This window comes from Oreochromis aureus, linkage group 7 (assembly GCF_013358895.1).
Source record: "Oreochromis aureus strain Israel breed Guangdong linkage group 7, ZZ_aureus, whole genome shotgun sequence".
Lineage (NCBI taxonomy): Eukaryota > Metazoa > Chordata > Actinopteri > Cichliformes > Cichlidae > Oreochromis > Oreochromis aureus.
In genome coordinates this window covers 56,746,083-56,761,689 of record NC_052948.1, presented here as the reverse complement: position 1 = coordinate 56,761,689, position 15,607 = coordinate 56,746,083, and the positions used below count along the sequence as shown (strand labels likewise).

The following is a 15,607-nucleotide window of genomic DNA, read 5'->3' as shown; positions in this document are numbered from 1 at the left end:
AAGTGCCATCATCATTCCTGTGTCCAAGCAAGGCAATATTAGCACCCTGAATGACTTCAGACCTGTGGCACTTACTGCCATCATTACCAAGTGTTTTGAGAGGCTGGTGATGACGCAGATAAAATCTGCTCTTCCCTCCAACCTGGAGCAGTATCAGTTTGCCTAGCAGCCGAACAGGATGCTATCATCACAGCCCTCCGCACAGCACTGGAGCACTTAGACAAGAGAGAGACCAGTGTGAGAATGCTTTGCATAGACTATTGTTTGGCATTCAGTACTATTGTCTCCTCAACCTAGGCCTCAGCAATGCATTGTGTGCATGGATTAAGGATTTCCTATCAGACCACCTACACACAGTCAGACTGGGTTCACATCTATCCTTCAGTCTGTCACTCAACAATGATGCACCACAAGGCTGCATGCTGAGCCCACTGCTTTACTCCAGCTACACATATGACTACACCTCCACCCACTTTTCAAATACAGTAATAAAATTTGCAGATGACACAACCATGGCAGGTAGGGCTGCAATGATTCATCAAGTAATTAAAATAATTAGATTATAAAAAATGCAATACTTCATTTAATGCACAGCTCTGTAGCACGCTGATGTAATTAATGACGTAAACCCAAGCGTTTCACATTTGAAACAAAAAAACAGACAAAGTGGATGAGCAGCTGGTATACTCTCCACTTGTCTCAGAAACATTAACTTTTTACACATTAGGCACTAATGCCAAAGTAATATTGCTGTGCTTACTATCCTGACTTTGTTTGTGTAAGCATTACATTGCTGTCAAAATCAAACATTCAGCAGATTAAATCAAAAATTCAGTCAAATAGTTCTTTATATTTTATTATGTTGCAGATTTAACTCATTTGCTCTGAGTCTTCTTGTAGGTCAGTTGTAGAAAAGGGCCCGCCCAGAATTTAATGACTTTTAAAGTACTGATGATGTCATGTCTGACATCACCAGGTTAAACCAAGTGGAGGGGTGTTTCTTACCTGTTTTTCAATACAAGTGTCAATGCTTCAGAAACCTTTATTTGGCCATCACTATCAAAATGTTTGCTGAGTATGTTTACCTGCCACCTTCTTTGCCACTGGAGTCAGACTACTTTACAAATGGTGGCAACAGGGGCAGTAATACAGAAAGGGGCTAGACCAAAAAAGCACCAAGCACCAATAGATTCTGTGAGAGATGAGCCTCCAGACATCAGTCAGCTAGAGACAGTAGAGCAAGAGCAAGCCATTGAACCACATAAACCTTACTTAACTTTCTAACCTCCTGTGTGGCTTTATGAGGAAGCAAAATGACAGCAAGGCACAATGGGAACTGGATAAGCAATGGCAGAAGAGCATTGATAAAAAAGATTCAGCACAGTTCACTCAGCTCCAGCAGGAAGTGCCATCAGAATGCCGAGAACACCAGCTGCTGTTGGAAGGTGCAACTGAAACACATCTGAGTCCAACTTTGGAGCATCCTGCAATGACTCAGACAGAACTTAATTTCATCAAGGCCACTACAGCAGCTCAGTCTTCCAGTTTAACGAGACAGTCTGTTTAGAAAGGTCCTAAAATGCAGCCTTATAATGAGGAAGAAGACAGTAAACATTCCCTAAGAACTTTTTAAAGGATTCCAAGTGGATGTCAGTAGCCACAGGAGTATTGGGAACTACAGTGTGCTCCCCTTCTCACTGGTAAGGCACAAGGTGCTTTTGTAGCCATGGACATTGGTGAGATTCTGGATTATGTAAAGGTGAAGAAGGCTGTTCTTGAAAAATTTGAAATATGTGCGGAGACGTACAGACTCAGATTTCGCTTTACTATGCTGGAGGATAGTGAAGCACATGAGAGATCTGTATGACAAGTGGATAGTTCCAAAAGAAAGGTCAAAAGAGTCCTCACAGCACAAGCATACTCCCAACATATTATAAGACCCCCCCCCCCCGCCCAAAAGAAAAAGCAAACAACACAAAAAAAACCAAAAGATGTTCAAAGCACCACCTTGTTAGCCTGATATCACAGAGACTCTGTCAACTGAGCTCTGTAGAATGGGCAGTTAATGAAGCAGTTTATTTCAAGCTGCTCTCCACACAGCTTTTGCTTTTAGCCACAAGAAGGCACCACATAGGACTATGTTGAAGAGCTTCAAGTAATGAACCCTTTTTCAATACATGCTTCAATGCTACAGAAAGCTTCATTTGGCCATGACTACTCAGTCACATGGTGCTTTATATATTATGTTGGAAACTGAACTCATTTGTAGGGTTGGGAAGGTTGAAACAGACGTTTCGATACTGCATCGAGCTTCCGAAGCACAGATGTTTTGAAACACTGCTCCGAAGTGTGATTCAAAACATGTGACCACTTTACCCCAGTTTCAACTGGGGCATACCTGCTGCTTCTAGGCATTGCCAGGTGCAAGGATTCCCTTTTTCCTTTTTATTTACAAGAGTCTTTTGAACTGGGCCTTGTAATCACTGAATTAATGCAAACCGCAGTTTGTTTTACGCAGCAAAAAATCTGCAGTAAGCCTCCAGAAGTTGCATTAAAATATGGAAATTACAGATTACAGATATACTAGACTGGTTAAATCATACAGCTTGCTGAAGGCTAACAGCAGCCGTCCTATTTTACATTGAAGTGATCCTTTCAACAAACATGTGGGAGTCTAAAGGGTGGTATTGAGTGTTACACCATATTAATTTTAAGGCTTTTGTAACAATTTTTAAATTGAAACTGTATTCTGCTGTGTGCACCCAACCACGCAGCAGAATACAGCCATTGTAAGCGGGGGAAAAGTAATGATAATTTCCATGTAAAGTACCTATCAGCGATTGGATGTGATCGTTACGTCCAGTATGGCGGACAGCTCTTGAGTGACATGCGCATGACATCATGTGCAAAACCTCTATAACAGCATGGTACGCTGACTGCACAGAGAACCACAAGAAATCCCTCAAACGAGTAATAAGAACTGCTGAAAGAAATAATTGGACTCCCTCTGCCCTCACTGGATGTTCTTTTCATGACCCGCTGCCTCTGCTGAGCAAACAATATTGTTCAGGAGAAAAGACACTCTGGGAACTAATTTGATTTTACCGTGCACCAGGTTGCAAAACAGTTTTATTTGCCCAGTACCATTACAAAACTGAACTGACTCCACCTCTCATGGAGTGTTCCCTTGCCCAGAACAATTGCAGTGTTCTAAGTATTATTTTATAACTTGGATTAAATTTTGTTAAAAATTAAGTATTTAAACTTTTGTGTAAATAGATCTGTGTGAATGTGGGTGCTGATCTAGAGGATGCACAAGGCAATTTCGTTGTGCTATAGTTTTTATCACACTGTGCAATGGCAATAAAGGTGATTCTGACTCTGAAAGTCAGTGCAAGCTATTTTGCAAACCCATTGGTTTATTTACTATGAAGAATATCTTCTAGTTACTTTATTTTTAATTATCCATATTGCTGGTATTAATTTGTGTAAAATTCAATTATCACTTCTTCTTCAATACTGCATGTATATCTATTCTTGTATTTTAAGATTTGAGAATAAACTGAATACTGTCCAGTCTTTTTTTTTTTAATTTAAAAAGCCATGCCAATAAAAGAAATCTAAAAATAGGAGCCTGAATTGCAGTGTTAAATCTAGCATATCAAAATTGCCTACGCTTCATATATTTCTGTCAGAACATTATCCGAACATTTTTCTGAAAAATGAATAAAGGTAGTCTAGGCAGGAAGGGTTAGGTTTTTCACAACATGTTTATTTTTAGCACCATAAAAAGTCACTTAATGTTGTCCAGTGTGTTTGCTCTCATTCTGTCTTTCCTCTGGGATGGAGCGATGATGTGGAGATAAAGGAAAGCACTGGAGACTGGAGAAAGGGCTTGTTTGGAGAGATAAAAAGCTGAGAGGGCTGCATGGCTGCAACAGCACCGGGCAGCCAGCAGATGTCATTCACTTGCTGGCGGAGGTGAAGGTGAAGCATCCTCTCTGGTGGAACTGCATGTCCCTGATGCGGCGCATGGACTGGATCTGGGGCTGGAAGGCGCAGAAGTCATTGTAGTGTCTGTAGTCACCGCACTCAAACAGGTACTGGTAGCCTCTGTATCCAGGGTACTGGTAACCCACCCACCTGAGAGAGACATGATAGGGTAAAGGTCATGGTTGTGTGTTTATTATAGGATGTACATGTAGTGTACTATTGGCTGATATCCACACAAATAAAAAAAAATGGTATATGACATTATAGGGTTAAGATAGAGAATATAAGATATAATATAATAGAGAATAAGACAGTTATAGTGCTAAGTCCTAAGACATTTAATGTTTACTGTTGAAGTTCTTGTGGTGAAAAGATTCTACTGATCACTTGGGAGACACCAGAAGTGAATTAGGAGGTCTGGAGGACATTGGAGATACCACATGTCTTAATGAGGTTTTCTGATGAGTCCATAAGGGAGTTCTAGAAATGCTTAAGTTAAGGGTTAAGTGGACATTTAGGAGCCTGAAGAGTTCGGTTAAGGAGGTTCAGTTAGTCGTCAGTGAGGTTCCTGGTTCTCCTTCCAGGGATCTCTTAAAGGATTCTGAGTTCCTTTTTAGGAGAACCTGGGGTTCTTTTACAACGTTTTAGCTGTCTAACAGAAGGTTCTGGAAGTCCTTCGAGGGGTTGCAGTGGTAACTAGGAGATTCTGAGTTCCCCTGAAGTGGATTTATGGGAGCATTACCAACTCCAATAATGAAGAATTAGATTTGTGAATGTTCTGGTAAGGATGGCATTTATCTAATCCAGAGAGTACAGGCTTTTAAGGTGTATGATAAAGGCACTGAAGCTGTTCTGGAGGCTTTCGGTCAGCAATACTAATGAACAGATTTGTATTGGTGACTTAGAGGACATAATAAAATGAAGCAAATTTTTTGGCTAAAAAAAGATCTGTAGACAAAAGGACAAGCCTTTTAATGACATATCATCCCACTTGTTATTTGTAGTATAATCCTCTAAGGTGTGTCTGAAACCATGCTGGCAGTCCATTTTATATATGGAAAATGTACTTTTTACTATGGTAATATGATGTACTACAAAATTTACTTCCACAGTGTGTTCACAGGCCTTAACACAGGCCTATTGATGATATTCGTGATATTCTGCTCATTTGTGTTTTGTTTTGGGAGAGAGTACTAAACGTGTCTACTCACGCTCCTCCTGGCACCCTCACGCTGCCCACTCTGTCGCAGAAGCCATGCGCCCAGAGTGTGGGCACATCGTCCTCCTGGATCTCCATCTTGTTGCCCTTGAAGTCAGAGAGCTCATACAGGCAGATCTTGTGCTCCATGCTGTCCTGCAGGTAGGAAAGGAAGAATAAAATGTAGTCTCTATACAACATACATTACATGTGCATTCTCTGCTTTTTCATTCATTGCATTTTGTAAGAAATTGTCTGTGGATGGCAATGTTGAACTGTTTCCATGAGCAGTTAGTGGAATCCATGAATGGATTTCCTGCTAAACTAGGGGCCAAAGCCTACTAATGTCATGCTGATGATGTGATATACTATAATATCAGCATACGAAAAATATTGTTGATTTTTTTTCTTTAGGAATTGTCTTGATAGTCACTTAACCTTTTCAGTACTTTTTCAAGCATATATGTCAAACTTTTTCCTGTTTCCAGTTTGTCATATTTGCTGATTTGCTGCTTTTCTTTTCTGTAAGTTTAGCTCTGGACTGTTACTCAGTCAAAACGTAGAATCACGATATTCTCCCATTTTATGAAAAACAAATGAAGGTCATTTTACCATTCGGATGGGCCTGAGGGACATGAGGCAGTCGCTGCGGTAGGAGTTGCTCCAGGTATCCCAGCGAGGATACTCTCCCTTCTCCAGGATGAACATCTCCCCACGGAAGTTAGTCTGCTCAAAGGCAACAAAGCTGGAGAACGGGGGACACCATGGACAGGATGGGGGGGGGCAAAAGGGTTAAGTGGGGAAGGCACAGGAGAAGAGTTGGAAGAAAGATAAAAGTGACATATACATGAATAGAGAACATATGCAGGCAGTTGCTTAAATCAAGTGTGTGTGTGTGTATTCACTTACGGGCCACACTCCACAATGATACTACGCACTCTATCCATGCCACGGTCACACACGTTCATACACTCATTCTGGACCTCGATCATCCTGCCCTGGAAGTTCTCCTGGTCGAACAGCATGATCTGCACAGAGGAGACATTGCAACCACTCACTACAACCCACTACTCCCATTTCTTTCACTTTATTCTTTATTAAACAACCAGTTCCTTTAAGATTAAAGTGACAGGCTCAGAAAATATAGCTTTAGTTCACATGGAAGGTTTTAAACTAATTTTGGACTTGGAATCACTTTTGGATGGAACATTTAAAAAAGGCAGCTTTTAAAACAGCAATTTCCCCTTTAAACTCCTCAGCACTGATTGAACTTACATTTCCAAAATGACCTTATACTTTAGAAACATGTCGCTTTTAACATGGCTACGTGTAAAATAATGCCAGCATGAAAGATTATGAGCTTACAAATATACATTATTTTTCACTAGACTATAGTATATGAGGTCATTTAATTTTAGCTCCAGCTCAGAGACATTTCTAAAGCCCTGTGAGGCGGTAGCTTTCAGAAAAATCGTCTAAAGTATACAGGTACTCAGATCAGAAAGAATAGCCTCAATACATTTTGGATTAAAAAAAAATCTGTACTGCTCAACGCATCAGTATCTAAATTCAAAGTGGCAATTTTTGGTCTTTTAACCAAGTTTCTACATGGAGACATTGCTGTTCTTTATCATTCACCTCCATAGTATCTGAAATTCTAAAGTCTAATTCAAACCTTCAGTAAACAAACATATAACTGCCCTGCTAGATAAAACACATGGGACAACATGCAGTCTACTTTCTTTGCCCTTCAGGAAAAATAAAATGCACACATTCTGTCTCTGCAGTGACTCACTCTGAAGGATCCCATGCCAGGCTCGCCGGTCTTGGTGGCCTTGCTGGAGGCAGCTGGAGCTGGGGCTCCCTTGTCCTTGGCATCAGTGCCCTGGCTGGAGGCGGACTTGGCAGTCTGAGACATGGTGAGGGGCTTCAGGAGAGTCTGGGTGAGAGATGGAGGAAGACAAGGGGATGAACAGAAATAGAGGTGTAAATTGAAGTGACAGGGTTTCAGAGGAGAAAGTGAAAGGGAAGGAGAAGTGAGGTTAAATGTGGCCCAGGCAAGGTGTCAACATAGACAGAGGGTTGGTAGACAGAAGTGTTTGGAGGGTTTTGGACTAGTAGCACAAGTCTGAAGTTTATGTTGGAGGTTCATTTGGGTGTTGTTTTGGCCTTTCCCCGGGACGGTGGAGTTTAAGCTGGGAGTGGTGGGCAGGGAGTGGGCCCTGGCTCTGGATGTGTGGGTGTCCTACTGTACCATGATGGATGCTCTGGCCTGTATGTCTGCGTCTGTGTGTGCTTACCTGCGTCAGTATAGCTTGCAGTGCCGTATGAGGGAGGCTAGCTCGTGCTGGTCCCTTCAACGCTCAACCCAAGCTTTTATACTCTGGCAAAGGCCAAACGTAGAGGCTCACAGCACAATAGAAAGCCTCTCGTCATCACTGTTGGCCTGGACCAAAGCCAGCAGGTCATCGCATAGCCTGGAAACGCTGCTGGCCCCTCGGGCCTGCCTGTAAGCATTTTGCTGTCAAAGGAAACCACTGACACAGCATTCTTTGCTATGTGTTGGGCTGGTAGGCCTGTGAGCTGTAGTCGCATGTAGAGTTGAGGAATGCAATCCAGGTAATCCACACTCTCTGTCACCTACACAGAAAAGGCACGCACACAAACACAAATACAACATACTCTTTAGCTCAGACTTTCTACTTTAAATCACTGCCATTTCTTGATTTTGGAGAATCACCACAACAGACACAGACAGAAAACAAAAAAAGGCAGTGATCTATTTGTTCATGTTGATCTTCTATGTGTTCTCCATACAAAGAATCAAACAGCATTTCAAATGAAGTGTTTTTGTTTTTTGGACATTTTGCTGTGTGAACATTAATAAACTATAAGCTAATTGAGTTACTGGAGATTCTCTTTCTCCCACTGAGATCCAGGTTCACCAGAGCTGTTCCACTAAATGCTTTGGCACTACACTAACACTTACTACTGATATCTACTTCTAGTTCTGACTAGTGTTAGCCAACTGCTTAACAGATGATAAACACATTCATATCGCAAAAGCATCTTTCCAATCAACATCAGGTTTGGCATCTGACATTTTCCAAAACCAGCATCATGTTTGTTTAGCCAGATATTAAATCTTTAATTCTTGTACCAGAAACCAAAGACAATTTGTGCTACTCAACACAAGACAGTGTACTCTTGTTGTTGTTCACAGGACACAATAATCATGTATCACAGTAACAATCATCATCATCATCATCATCATATACAATATGTAATGTATTCTTACAGCTTCAGTCTGTTATTGCTCCACTATGTGGAGGTAAGAAAAGAGGCAGAACTTGAGTTTTTGTTCTGTGCATGGTGTTTCTGTAGCTTCTCGTGTGTAACACTCTGAATGTCCAGACATCTTCCTTTCTTTGTCACAGTTTCTCTCTGCACTGTCCATGTTTAGATGTTTTTGTGGAGAACCTGCTGTTAAATTTGGGATTTGACAGCAATTTTACACTTTTATTATGAATCCAGTGCCCGTGTAAAGCAGGTGTTTGTCAAAGAGAGCATAGGCAGCATTTTTTCAGTTATTCTGTGGTATCGTGTTAAATTAACAGTATAAATGTAAAGTAGGGTAGAAGCTTGGGTTTTACTAGCCTCACCCCAACCTTACGCTTTACATTTTATCCAGGCTGTCATTATAGCCGGTACATTAAGATAAAGAGGGCATACGCAGCATGTTCACTTCCTTTAACTTTGCTAGGATAATATTTAGTAGTTCTTGACTGGTGGGTAATCTGGACAAAAAAGCACTGCCACACAACTGTGCATGAGAATTCCTCCTGGTCATCTTCAGAGGTTGAATAAAGGTCATTGTTGCTGGTAATAATTATGGGATTATGGCGAATGGATTATGCGTGGATTATATCACTTCAGCTGAGATTGTTTCCACGATGGAAGGAGGATTAAATTGCGTTTGATATGTGAACTAATCCTGCAGTGTAATCTGGGTGACTTCCATGCTGTGATTTGTTGTAATTTCTGCTGCCCTCTTGGTCAGGTCTTTCCTGAGAAAGGGATTTTTAATCTTAGTCAGACTTTTTCCTGATATTTCAGAATGCCACACAGACACGGTTTCATTTGTAAGAAAGAAAAGTCACCAGCATTTTTAGCAAAGTAACTCATAAAGACAACAGGGGACTGACATTAGTGAGTATTCAGACAGCAGGATTGAGTATGTGGAGTTTAGTTGAAATAAATGTGTTTGGGGTAATAAACGAACATGTCACCAAACGGACATTGTCTTGACTGTGGTCTCTTTTTTCATACAGAAGAAAAGAGTGGTGCAGTGCTTACTGTAAAGAATATACACTATTGCTGTGATTCAGTCCCATTATGGAGACTTTACATCTTTCCATCTAGCCTCACATATCTGATCCTACTTGGTAGGGCTGACTTTAAACATTTTAGCATCAAGTGGGAAAATAATATTAAAGACTGCACCAAAAGCAAGTGCATCTCCATAGATCCACAATGCAGAAGTTTCAAATGCAGAAGTAAGGAGCATTAAAAAGCCTGTTCACGGTCTGGTACAAAAAGCAGAAACTTTCACTACTTCAGGCTTGCTGTGTCTTATGACACACCCATGAAGCTTTGGTGAGTGAAATTCTGCTATTTTATTAGTCTCTTACTACTAACAGGTATCTGTACCTGTGTGTTACACCTGTACCTTTTGCCAGTGAAGCTGACAACATAGCATAGCACACTTTAATGCAAATATTGTAACCAAAGAGATTCGTTCCTTTAACAGTTAGAACAAACCATTGTGTGAGCGTTCCTCACTAATGATAGCTAATGCTAGTGCTGCTGACATCATTAGGACGAAATAAAAGAGAGCAAGAGCTTATATCTGTGACTTCATTTTACGATGATAATAATTTTGATGATGATACTTGCCAAGTCTGAAGAAGATTGGATGAGTGGTTGTCACTGCTTTACACTTTTAGGCAGAAAACACACATGGACTTTTAAATGCATTGACCATTGTCACTAAAACACATCTGTTTAGACAGGCATTTGGGTAATGTTCGTGTGTAATATGTTGTATTATGCTATATTTATACTGTACTATTGCTTTGTTTGATATGCTTTTATACTTCCTTAATATTGCTATATTGTTTGTTTGACATGCCTTCATTCCCATGTGAAGCACTTTGTAACAGCTTCTTGTCTTAAAAAGTGCTATATAAATAAATTTTACTTACTTACTTACTTTTATCTTCTGACACTGCCACAAAATGTCCTGCCAAATGAAAGGAACCTATTGATTTTGACCAGCCCTTGGCTCTTTCATTCTTGTTGGTCAATTTTCTGATGACTGCCAGGGGTCTCAGGAGCCCTCCCCGGCTTTCTCAAGAAGAAAATATTTAGTCTGTTTTTCAGAGGGGTTCATCATTATCATGGCTGATTGCACAAGTCCACTGGTAAGTAAACATTGTCCTTCTAATGTAAGATGAATCAGATCAGTTTTTTCTCTTGTTGTGTAAAAAAAAAAAAAAAAAAAAATCTGATGAGGAAACCTGTTTGATATTTTTGAAATTTGACTCTTTTCAGGCAGTAAACATTTTGGTCTCTGTTCAAAAAGTTGATTCTGTTCATCTGGACATAGTGTTTTCAGTGGGAGAAATGTTTTGTCACTCTTGTAAGTGACTTCTTCATTCTCAGCTGACTGCAGGTTTCCCCAACCTTAATGATCATGTAACTGACCTCACAGCCCATTGTTAGTCCGTGGTGCTAGTTTCAGTTATTATACAAAGATACTGTTTATAAGGATGGGAGAAAAAAAGTCACTTGGATGAGAGATGAAACATTTCCCCCACTGATACATCCAGATAAACAGGATCAACTTTTTGGGATTTGCTGGATACGGATGACTGAACTTTCATTGAGACTTTTGGTCTCTCTGAACTACAATTTCTGTTTTGATTTCAGAGAAATTAACTTTTATTAAGCCAGGCTTGTATATGAAGATCTGAGGCAGTGAATTATGTCTAAAAGTTGCAGATAAGCTGAAATTCCTTTAGGCTCACTGGAAATAAGGACAAATTTGTGCTGTCCATACAAGTGCCTCTGCTCTCCTGTTTACAAGTGGTTGATTATGTAAGCGCACACACACACACACACACACACACACACACACACACACACACACACACACACACACACACACACACACACACACACACACAAGACACTCACTAGCCCACAAGTCCTATCTAGTGCATTACACTACAGCATGCAGGTTAAATCTGTTTTTACTATTGAGGGCTTTTTTTTAATTTTTTCATTAAACTGTTAAACATTTGATAAAATGTAGGCTTTGTTACTGTAATTATGAGTATAACAAAAAAATAAAACACACAAAGAAAGAGTGCTGCTATGATCTGTGTGATCAACCACGTATTCTTACTAGAACACTTCAAATGATCAGATTTCAGATGTGGAGACGTGTTTCATGTTAGAAAGCATTCTGGTGTAAGTATTAGTGTTTGCCATAATTGGATGAATGACTTCATCTGTACTGGTTAGATTTCTCACTGCACACATTGGAGGCTTTCATAAGAATACTATCTGCACTGAAAATCTGCTTTGACACATGCATGAGGTTGCTTTTTTTCTGTTTTTTTTTTTTTTAAATTTATTTTATGTAGCCAGCCTGCTACCTGCCCGAGCACCTGAAAGTGACATCAAAGCGACTGAGAACAGATTCCAAATAATGATCTTGCAAATAAAAATCCTTTGTTATAACCATTTTAAAAACTTGAGGTCTTTTTCCTTAAGACTTAGCTTTAGGTTAAATAAGCTATATATCAGACAGAGCCATCTAGTACTCTTCCTATTTTCTGACACTAAATTGCAAAAAACAATCATAGCCATTGTAATTAGCCGTCGCAATTAGTGCTTTAACTCTGGTACCAACCTTTTTTAGTAGATATAACGAATTATTGTCTTTATGTCCGTAAAATCGTCAAAGGATCTTGCGATTCTCTTAACTTTCTTTCTGTTGTACTATTTTCAAACATGTTGTGGAAAAAAACACATCCTCTGAGTCACCATCAACGCTTCACCGCTGTTACCAACATGAACAGGCATGCACACAGAGCTCATTCTGTCTGTGTGTGTTGGCCTCACATCATCAACAAATTCTAATGGTATGACAGGCCATTATTATATTTGCAAATTTCACACATTTAATGGCAAAAATGAAACACCATTTAACTAAGAAAATGACTGGTCTTTACTTGCAGACATAAATTGAAATAAAGAGTTAAAGAGCTTCCAGCTGCGTTTTTCTCTTCCCTCTCTGATGCCGTTGGCTCTCAGTATTTTCTCAGCTTGCACTCTATGTTTCATTTCTTATATTCCTGGTCTCTGTGTCCACTGCCCCCAGTGATAATGTGGTGTCTGCACTTCTGGCCCTCCATAGATTAACGATGCTTTTGTCAGGGAGGGACAAAGAAAAGCCCCTCCCTGCTGCTGAGCCGGGGCTTTCAGCATGGACCCCTGCCAGGGGAGGCTTTAAAAGGGTGGGGGCGTGTGGCTCCTCTCACTCTCACGGCAGGACAACCCAAGGGCATCAAGCAAGGTGAGTTCCTGTCCCTCGCCCAGCCGCCACAGCCATCCAGCACGGCCAGCCAGGGTACCACAGCCAGGGTATAGCATCCCCCATATTCACACATCCATATCTACTCCCACTCCAAACACACACCATCCAGGCTCCACGGCTGAAATCACTGCACCCAGTGGCTGAGATGAACAGTGACGATGATGGAACAATCTTAGAAATGGGCAGAAAAACTAGAAAGAGAGAGAAAGAAGTTAGAGTAGCCAAATGAAGCCTGTGGCCTCTGTGACCCTCTTCTGTTTGGTATCCAAACTATAAATAGACGTTGGTGCTTTCCATCTAGCAATTACAAATTCAGGCTGCTTCCAGTATCCTGCCCATTATGTGTAAAGTACACACTGTACCTGGGACACAGACTTGTTTTTTCATAGGTCTGACAATAGAACCGATCTCCTGTTCTTCACTTTTTGGATTTCTGGTTCACACATCTGTCTTTACTGGTTAGCTTCTGGCTAGTTTCTGCATCAGAATAAAATGACTGCTAACCTCTCAGAGTGTGTGGCTTCCCTGTTGTCACTGCTGTCTATTCATTGTTAGCACTCATGGATAAAATTCTTTCTTCCTTCCAGACAAGATGACTCACCATTGCACCAAGTTCTCCGGCCACTGGAAGGTGAGTCTGCAGATGGAAGAGCAGCTTTATTCATCAGCACCTTTGAATTTTCCCTCAGATGGGACCACGAGCTGCTTGTTGTAAAACGCCTCATACAGTTGAGCATCAGGGAGAGTACCCAATGAAGTCACACCACATTAGGACGCTATAAAAACTTCATTAGGATTGTAATATCACACAGTTGTGCATTAGGCCTTGTTAAAAGTGGTTTATCTCCCAGTTCAGAGCGATTAGCTTAGCTAACATAGTTTTATATGTTTGAGGCGAGCTGCTGAAGTGATTTCAGACATCACACATCAAGTTTAAGTGGATGGTGTGTGATAATACAGCCATCAGCTGCATGTCCTTTTTCCCATTAGATCATTGTCTTCGATGAGGAATGCTTCCAGGGACGCCGCCATGAGTTCACCTCTGAGTGCTGCAACGTGATGGAGTTTGGCTTTGAGACCGTTCGCTCCCTCAAGGTGGAGAGTGGAGCGTGAGTAAACAGATATGTGCGCATAGAAAGAGCAGTCTTACATGCAGCAGAAAACCAACATTAAGTGACATACAGTTAACATGACAGGATGTTATTAACCTCCGTATAAGCGGATTTAAGAACTTTTGGGATGATGTAATAATCTTTTTTTTTCTATGCTTCCTTCCAGCTGGGTGGGTTATGAGCATGCCTCCTATCAGGGACAGCAGTTCGTCCTGGAGCGGGGAGAGTACCCCCAGTGTGATGCTTTTGGAGGTAGCAATGCCTATCACATTGAGAGACTGACCTCCTTCAGACCCATTGCCTGTGCTGTAAGTTATCTCTCAGCTTGTTTTCACTGAAAAACCTGCATTATGTGCAAATGCTGCTGTGACAAATCATTAATGTAGACTTGCATGACCTGAAAAACTACTCAAATGTATTCTTTTTTTACCTCCCCCACCTCCAGAACCACAGAGAGTGTCGTATGACTATCTATGAGCGTGAGAACTTCCTGGGCCGTAAGGGTGAGCTCAGCGACGATTACCCCTCCCTCCAGGCCATGGGTTGGTGCAACAATGAAGTTGGCTCTCTAAGGATCCATTCTGGAGCGTGAGTGTCCCCAGCTGCTTATTTGCCTCCTTTTCCCCCCTCCTCATTCTCTCAGCAGTTCAAAAAATAACCCTACTCAGATTTTCACAATATGCTTTGCAACATTTGCATTTCCACGTCTGTCATTTCTCAACAGATTTGTGTGCTACCAGTATCCTGGTTATCGTGGATACCAATATATCATGGAGTGCGATCGTCACTGTGGGGAGTACAAACACTTCAGGGAGTTTGGCTCTCACTGCCAGACCCCTCAGATCCAGTCCATCCGCCGTATTCAGCAGTAATAACTTACACCAAACCCTTTCTAGCATGTGACCCTTCACCTTTGACCCCTGCTGCTTGCCCGTGCTAAATAAACTGTTTTTCTTAAACCTTACTGACTTCCACCAGTGTATGTGCTTATCATATGGACATACTAAATCACTTATACATCGCACACTTGTGTTTTCCTCTGAATTGCGATCACTTCTGTATAATTCACATGACGGTGTACAGCGGTTACCTGCTAATAAGGGTGAATGTGAGGAAAAAAATGCCATTTAGAACCAAGTATTTAGCTTATTATGTAACTGCTCAATGTCAACCAGATTAATAAATGTGAACCAAACTGTAACAAATATTTGCAAGTCCTTTCACATATCTTTTTCTGAGATATGTGCTAATCAAACATTGCTGTCTTATTAAAGAAGAAGAAGCTGCTTTCCTTTGTGACAGTGGGCAGCCCCATGTGTTTGATTTGGAAGAAACCCCCTTTCCTGGCACAACTCCAGGGGGGATTTGTGTCCACTACACTATGGAGGGACAAATGCTGCTGTATTATTATCTTTGATAATTCAATAATCAGTTTTGATAAGTCAGTAATCACTAATGGTAATTATTCCAATGTTTAAAATATAGTTTTAAATGTAAAATTCACGAAAGCTATCAATGAACTATGAAGAAGCAACTGTTATGATTTTATGCTCAAAACCTGCTTTAAAGATATCACCTGCAGTTGTCCTAAAGCCAGGCTTCACTATTGTATAATACCACACTTCACCACAAGAGCAG

The 15,607-nt window shown here is 40.8% G+C and overlaps 2 protein-coding genes across 3 annotated transcripts; one reads left to right on the top strand and one right to left on the bottom strand.

Annotated features, from left to right (window-relative positions):
* Positions 1-3,751: 3,751 nt before the first annotated feature.
* crybb1 (crystallin, beta B1) lies at positions 3,752-7,581 on the bottom strand. Its single transcript, XM_031751323.2, has 6 exons — positions 7,492-7,581; positions 6,987-7,130; positions 6,101-6,219; positions 5,804-5,936; positions 5,205-5,347; positions 3,752-4,143 (listed from the first exon to the last, which is right to left on the bottom strand). Exons 2-6 carry the CDS (start codon positions 7,107-7,109, stop codon positions 3,966-3,968), a joined length of 696 nt encoding a protein of 231 aa, XP_031607183.1. The 5' UTR covers positions 7,110-7,130; positions 7,492-7,581; the 3' UTR covers positions 3,752-3,965.
* A 5,216-nt stretch (positions 7,582-12,797) lies between these two features.
* Positions 12,798-15,159, top strand: cryba4 (crystallin, beta A4). Of its 2 annotated transcripts, none has more exons than XM_031751330.2 (6): positions 12,798-12,836; positions 13,445-13,488; positions 13,848-13,966; positions 14,136-14,277; positions 14,415-14,557; positions 14,694-15,159. In XM_031751330.2, the coding sequence occupies exons 2-6, from the start codon at positions 13,450-13,452 to the stop codon at positions 14,839-14,841; spliced, it is 591 nt and encodes a 196-aa protein (XP_031607190.1). In that variant the 5' UTR covers positions 12,798-12,836; positions 13,445-13,449; the 3' UTR covers positions 14,842-15,159. The 2 variants fall into 2 exon arrangements, with proteins under 2 accessions (XP_031607190.1, XP_039471535.1); XM_039615601.1 differs by lacking the exon at positions 12,798-12,836 and adding an exon at positions 13,243-13,315.
* Positions 15,160-15,607: the final 448 nt, after the last annotated feature.

Bases quoted from the DNA above. Each gene is read 5' to 3' on its own strand.
- crybb1 (XM_031751323.2), bottom strand. From the start codon at position 7,109: ATGTCTCAGACTGCCAAGTCCGCCTCCAGCCAGGGCACTGATGCCAAG. The intron at 6,220-6,986 runs GTGAGTCACTGC...TCCTCTGTGCAG, and splicing joins CTGGCATGGGATCCTTCAGA to ATCATGCTGTTCGACCAGGA. The intron at 4,144-5,204 runs GTGAGTAGACAC...TGTCTCTCTCAG, and splicing joins GTGAGGGTGCCAGGAGGAGC to GTGGGTGGGTTACCAGTACC.
- cryba4 (XM_031751330.2), top strand. From the start codon at position 13,450: ATGACTCACCATTGCACCAAGTTCTCCGGCCACTGGAAG. The intron at 13,489-13,847 runs GTGAGTCTGCAG...TTTTCCCATTAG, and splicing joins AGTTCTCCGGCCACTGGAAG to ATCATTGTCTTCGATGAGGA. The intron at 14,558-14,693 runs GTGAGTGTCCCC...ATTTCTCAACAG, and splicing joins CTAAGGATCCATTCTGGAGC to ATTTGTGTGCTACCAGTATC.